The following is a 6000-nucleotide window of genomic DNA, read 5'->3' as shown; positions in this document are numbered from 1 at the left end:
ACGAGGAAAAAGTTTTTTGCTTGCGCTGGGTACGTTGTCGTGGACGCTGTGTGACGACTATATCCGGACCGGGAACAGTATGGGGAATGGTTGTGTGGGTGAACTAGCTGACGCTGCTTTGCTTGAAAGAATTCCCTCCCGAACTTCGAAGAACTAATGGGGCAGATGCTCCGGGTAGCGGCGGTGAATAGGTTGAAAAAGCGTTTAACTCACGTGAAACCTTGAAGGTGCCGACGGTGGTTGTGCCGCAGACCTGACTACTGGAATCTGTAAGAACGATATGAAAAAAAAATTTAAACGACGTGCATCGCCTGTACAGATTTCTGAATTGGGAGCTACATTTCGTTGCAGTTAGGCCGAGGGACCAAACTCGCCGTCATCGTCGCCATCGCAGTGATGGCCTGGCCGGCCGAGTGAAAGGGCCCGAGACTCAGCGGCCGTAGGTCACAAAAGAGAGCGTTTATTAATGCAGCACCATAGTGGACTGGATGACGTTAGGACCATTGGGCACAAAATAGTCAAAACATCAGCACACATACATAAAACAAGTGTAAACATAATCCACTCATCACAAAAAGAAATAGAATTACGCTATACAACAGTTACCATGCGACCACATGCCGACGCGTGCAGCTACAAGCCATTGCAAAGAACGGGCACGTCCCGCTGTGGCGTTGGCCGAATGTAAGGCTTCTGCCGAGCTTCTAGTTCCGCACCTATAGGCGACTGGAATCTATCTTAGCCCGGTGAAATTTTCTTTTGGAATGAGAAAAAAAAAATTTTAGAGAAAATTAAGCGCAGATTTTGCCATTGGTTTCTGTGCTAAGCACTTCGTGGTTACCGAACGTTATTGAATTTAGGTTGTTGGGAACGGCCTAGTGGTTCATGCAATTAAATACACTAACGTGGCGCAGTAAACACTGAAAAAATAATAGCAGGAATCTGGGGAAGAAAATAAATCTATAGAAGGAACCACCTTCGTTTCTGGGCCATGTTACGAGACATGAGAAAGGGCTCTAGTCATGAGGAACACTCGTCTTCAAATCCTTTTCTAGAAACGCTAGATGTTTGTCCGCAATATTTCAAAATATGGACATAAGCAAGCTTTTCAAGCAAACATTCACGTAGAAAAAAAAATTGATGATGCCCTAGCTCTGTTAAGCCAGGATATACGTAGCGAAAGTGCGGCAACATCTGGTTCGGAAGAGTTAATATATGAAAGGCGCGCATTCACTACATGCGCCTTTATTCACGGTTAAACCTTGAGCCGTCGTGGCGGAGTGGTAGCTTCTCCGCCTCAAACGCCGAAGGCCCTTGTTCGATGTCCAGCCTCGACACAGCGTTTTTTTTTTATTCAGTGAGTGTGCGAGGGGGGGTGGGGGGTGACCACGTGGTTGGTCACGTGGTAGGTCACGTGGTGCGGAGCAGCTGCCGGCGGCGTGGCGTCGTGGCTGGTCACGTGGTTCGTCACGCGGTTGGTCACGTGGGCGGTTTCCAGAGAATGCGCAGACCGACGAGGCGCGCGCGGCGGCGGCAGCGGCTCCGGCGCGTCAGCTGTGCCCTGTCTGACATCACTGCTCCTCGCGCATGCGCAGCACGGCTCTCCAGGAGCCGCGCGAAACTGCTCAACCTCGGCCAGTGTAGCTTACGCTACAAAACATTTCGCAGCCTTTGCCGAGCTCGACTTTACATGACGTTTAGTGGACTTTAGGGGAGCGGACGGATCGCAGAGACCGTTTGCTTGAAGCGCAAGCCGTCGTGAAAAGCCTGCGGATCAAGTAGTGATAAATTTGACTGTAGCCGTGGTGCCTCTTTCAGGCGATCTCTGCGCCGTCATATTGGCTCATTAGTGGAGCTATTCACCGATGTGGCTTGAGGTGGTTCCAATATGTTATCAGGATTTTCGCAGTGCGTCGAAACACACAAATATACGTTACGTTGAGTGGCTAGTACAATTTAGTCTGGCTTCTGAGAAAGAACCCGAAGATGCGCCACAGGCAACACAGTCTATTCAGAAAAAAAAGAGGACGCGAGGTCAGGTTCTAACAATGTCATTCGCCACATGAAAGACCTTAGAGCACGTATCGCTATTAGACAAAGCAATAAGAAATGTGGTCATTGACACTTCGCAATCACCATGCCTTTTTTCTATCAAATGTCACGGAAACCCACTGAAATGAAATCGTGCCTGCATCTTGTATAATGGAGATTTTGAGGACGCAACCTAAAAGCCCTTGAGGAGGACTGAGAAACAGTGTGGTTCCCCTACATGGACCTTTTCTTTTGCAGCTGCAGCTGCGAGTAGGGAAACATAACAAAGAACACTCATGGACTACACAAAATTGAAAGTTCATGTAAAGTAAGGTGTAACACCAAACGAATCACGAATACTATGACAATGTTCTGAGAACAAAGAACAACGTGTATAGTACACATATAGTCGCGGGGTTTGAATCCACAAAGCAAGTTCTTCTACAATTGTTGGCTCGCGTCACTTGTCTTAACGAATTTCAAATGGTCTCGCATCAAAAATGTGTGCCCCATGACTCAAGTTTGATAACTTTGCCGAAAATCGCATTGTTCTGAATAACACTTAATTCAGCGCATGCATGGCGTAAACGGCACAATTTGGATTCAGAGACGGGTAAGGGAAACGGGAACCTTAATCCCTCTTTTGATATCGCAATGCAGAAAACACAGAATTTGCACTGATGTTTTTTCTACCCATTGGAGCTGCGTAGATCATTCACACTGTACTTGAGGCTGTTTCCCAGCTGTAACCCTCACGCGATAAACAATAATAGCAATCATCAATTATCTTACTTTGCTTTGATTCGGTTTCATTTAAAAGAAGCCTTACGGCACATCTATAGTGCGTGCACGCCTCTGAAGAAGCATATTAGCAAATAGTCAGTGCAATGGAACCTCTCACGTCGACTGTGCCTCAGTCACTGGGCTGTATACTTTTTCTCACGCAGAGAACTGCCACTGTCATTACATTAAGACGCTCACAATCCGTCTGTTATCCTCAGCATTCTATTCCCGCTTACATAATTTGGCAATTCCGTATGACTTCTCTTCTGGGCTGGCCTTCGGCCCCCCTGCTTCGGTCATGACCTTCGAGAGAAATGGGATTAACTGTTTACGAAGTGTGTGGCCTAACCGCCCGCGTTTTTAAGCTCTTATTTTCTACTACGGCTTTGGAATATCTCTCTTCCTTCAAAACCAAAACTCCATTGCATTTGTAAAGAGATTATTTGTACATATGTCGTGTGTGACCAGTGCAACGTGTGAACGCATGTGTGGTTCACGGGAAAAAGGAACACATTTTTACACTAAAACATGCATATTATAAAGGAGAAACTGGCGGTTCATGCAAGGATAAGAAAATAAATCTTTTTGTCGCTCAAAAAAGTAAGTATCGTCTGCAATGCAGTTAAACTTTCTGGAACAACGCAGAAATCACGTTCTGTAATCCCTGTGGCAAATACTACAGAAGTGAACTCATGAGTTGAAAATGCATTTCATTGCGCGGAGCACTCTCTGCAATTCGGCCCATACCGGCGAAAGCGGTTAAGAGCCAGATAATGTGTCCACGTGCACGCCACGTCTGTTATATAAACTACTGTGGGAAAGCATGCTAATACATTCTACAGAGAAATCACTCGCAATTTTTTCTTTTTGTTTTCTCCACCGATGAAGTCAGGCAGGAGAAATCAGCAAAGTGCAGAACAACGGGGTTATGCGAGCGACACACAAAAGCAGCCAACCATTTCTTGGCGCCTTCTCCCCCTGCGCCGGGGGTCACTAACGTTATTAAACTATACAGGACTTTCTGCCATTATTTAGCCCCAAATGCCGTAACTTGCATACCGCACCTCATGCTCAAAGGCGGAGAGCCGTACAAGTACTTCATCGGTCCGGAAAATTATTTGCACGAAGGAACTTCTAGGCGCGTGTTCTTGCGGTCATCATACGTGCACGTCCATTCCTGCTGTGCTGTGTTTTCACGTCAAGTTATCCGCATTGATGGCATGCTGTTGCCTAAAACCTCTGTCACGAAAAGTGACACTTGCACATATTCAGTGGCGCGGAGAGGAATGTTCCCCTGAATCGAAAAATCGAACACCACCTAGTCTGAAAATAGCGCGCACTCTCGGAGATCTAGTTGTGAAGTTTCTCGAAACCAATAAGGGCTGCAGAAATCTCTGTCCACATGCTGAGGGATTGGTTGTTTAGTGTCCGCAGACGTGTGTACTCATACAGCATAAATGATTACTCGATTTTTGCTTGTGAACTCGCACTGCTGAAAATGTGATAGAGGTACATTTCAACTACATTACTCCAGAGGCGCGCAAAACTAGTTCATAGGAATATTTTGCGTCAGGACATTAAACAGCATCTCTAAAATGCCGCTCTAAATTATCAAAACGATTAATACAATGGATCTTAGACTTTATTGTTTGGCAGGCTGATATTCACCATTAAAGAACAAAGGCTATGACTTTGCGATAACAGCCCTCAGCAACAGGGTAACTATTACTGGCGCCACATTGTCTAGCATATTGGTTCATGCAAATGTACCAGGGCCTCTGTATGTCTCTTCGAGGGAGCTGGTTTGTGTTTAGGATTTATATGGTTCGGGTTCCGCTGCTTTAGTTTTATTTTCTAGCATATTAAGCAATAATTCTTGGGCTAATTATATTCTTGCAAAGCTCCACTACAATACAACGTATAAAATTGCCGATTCACGACATGGTCGAGTACATGTCTCATACCAAAATTTCAGCAACAGTTGAATTACATATTGACTTCTGTGTACTCACAGAGCCGTGCCCAACTTGAGGAGGTTCTCCCTTTATGGCGTCGCAAGGCACCGTTGATGAGAAAAGCTGTGCAAGTCTCCATATCTTTTCTTTTCTCCCAAGTTAGTAACGACTGTACCGGAAGTTTTTAATGCATCTCATTCATTCTATTCGTTAACGGTGCACTCAATGCTGCTATACACATTTCGGGAAAAACTCTACCGTTTCCTAATGCCTCTCCTTGCATCTTGTTTCAGCCCAAGAGAGACGCACTCAGTCTCATCCCGTGGTGCCCGACGCCACGCAAAAGGAAGAAGAACCGCCGGAGGAAGGTGGCGCCAGACAAGAACACGCAGGCTGCTGTCCACCATTAGTGACGCTGGCATGCGCCCTCTCTGCTGCCGTGCTGGTGTTACTTCCAGCTGCTGTATTAATCGGTCTTCGGTTAAGGACGAGATATTACCGTACGTACCCACCACACAGTTACCTCACGTACTGGCGGGAATGCTACCATATTTGAATTTCAGATGTGATGCAGTGCATACATATCGTGAGCAGACATAGCGAGACGGGGTTATATTTCCTGTTGACCCTTTATGGGTAAAAACTGGTTGGAACGGCAAAACCGTTCACGCGCAAGCATGGCGCCTTTGACCCTCCTGTTTTACTGCTGTGTGCGTAAAAGACTTCGAAGTGCTGTCGATAATTCAGTAGTTTCTTCAAGGGACCAACAGGTTCATTGTGGCGTCACCCAATACCACTTGAAGTTTGCAGCATTCAAGTAAAATCTTCGTACACGTGCAAAAAGCTGAAAACAGTACACATGCAAAAAAAGCTGAAAACTTGCTTGCACTCTTTGGTATAAATTAGCATGCGAATGCATGAAAAAGCTGCGGACTTCCATGCCCTGTTTTGTATAAAACATGTTGTAGTATTACTTCTGTCTATACCAGTGGTAAACCCACAAACGCAATTCCTTGCCACGTGCAAAGGGTCTTCAAGCGCGATTCCTAGCTGGCGTTAAAAATAAAGAAACAACGCTTACTTCTGCAACCGGTAGCTAACCCTGGGCACCTGGCGCAGCAACACACGTGTTTTTTCATCCCCATTCTTATGCTCACACCATATGAATATTTTTTAAAAATTGCTTATATTTGTTAACTAAGCTTCCTTCCATTTTTCCTACTGCTATTAT

The 6000-nt window shown here is 45.7% G+C and overlaps 1 protein-coding gene across 1 annotated transcript in view; it reads left to right on the top strand.

The window, feature by feature from the left end:
* The window catches only part of LOC144114183 (protein turtle homolog A-like), a 398561-nt gene that overhangs the window by 368347 nt on the left and 24214 nt on the right, over positions 1-6000 (top strand). The window contains exon 11 of the mRNA XM_077647762.1: positions 5063-5269. Within this exon, the coding sequence (XP_077503888.1) occupies positions 5063-5269 (207 nt within the window). The remainder of the gene's footprint in view (positions 1-5062; positions 5270-6000) is intronic.

This window comes from Amblyomma americanum, chromosome 1 (assembly GCF_052857255.1).
Source record: "Amblyomma americanum isolate KBUSLIRL-KWMA chromosome 1, ASM5285725v1, whole genome shotgun sequence".
NCBI lineage: Eukaryota > Metazoa > Arthropoda > Arachnida > Ixodida > Ixodidae > Amblyomma > Amblyomma americanum.
The sequence above is the reverse complement of the archived record's forward strand: the minus strand, read 5'-3'. Positions and strand labels throughout refer to the sequence as shown.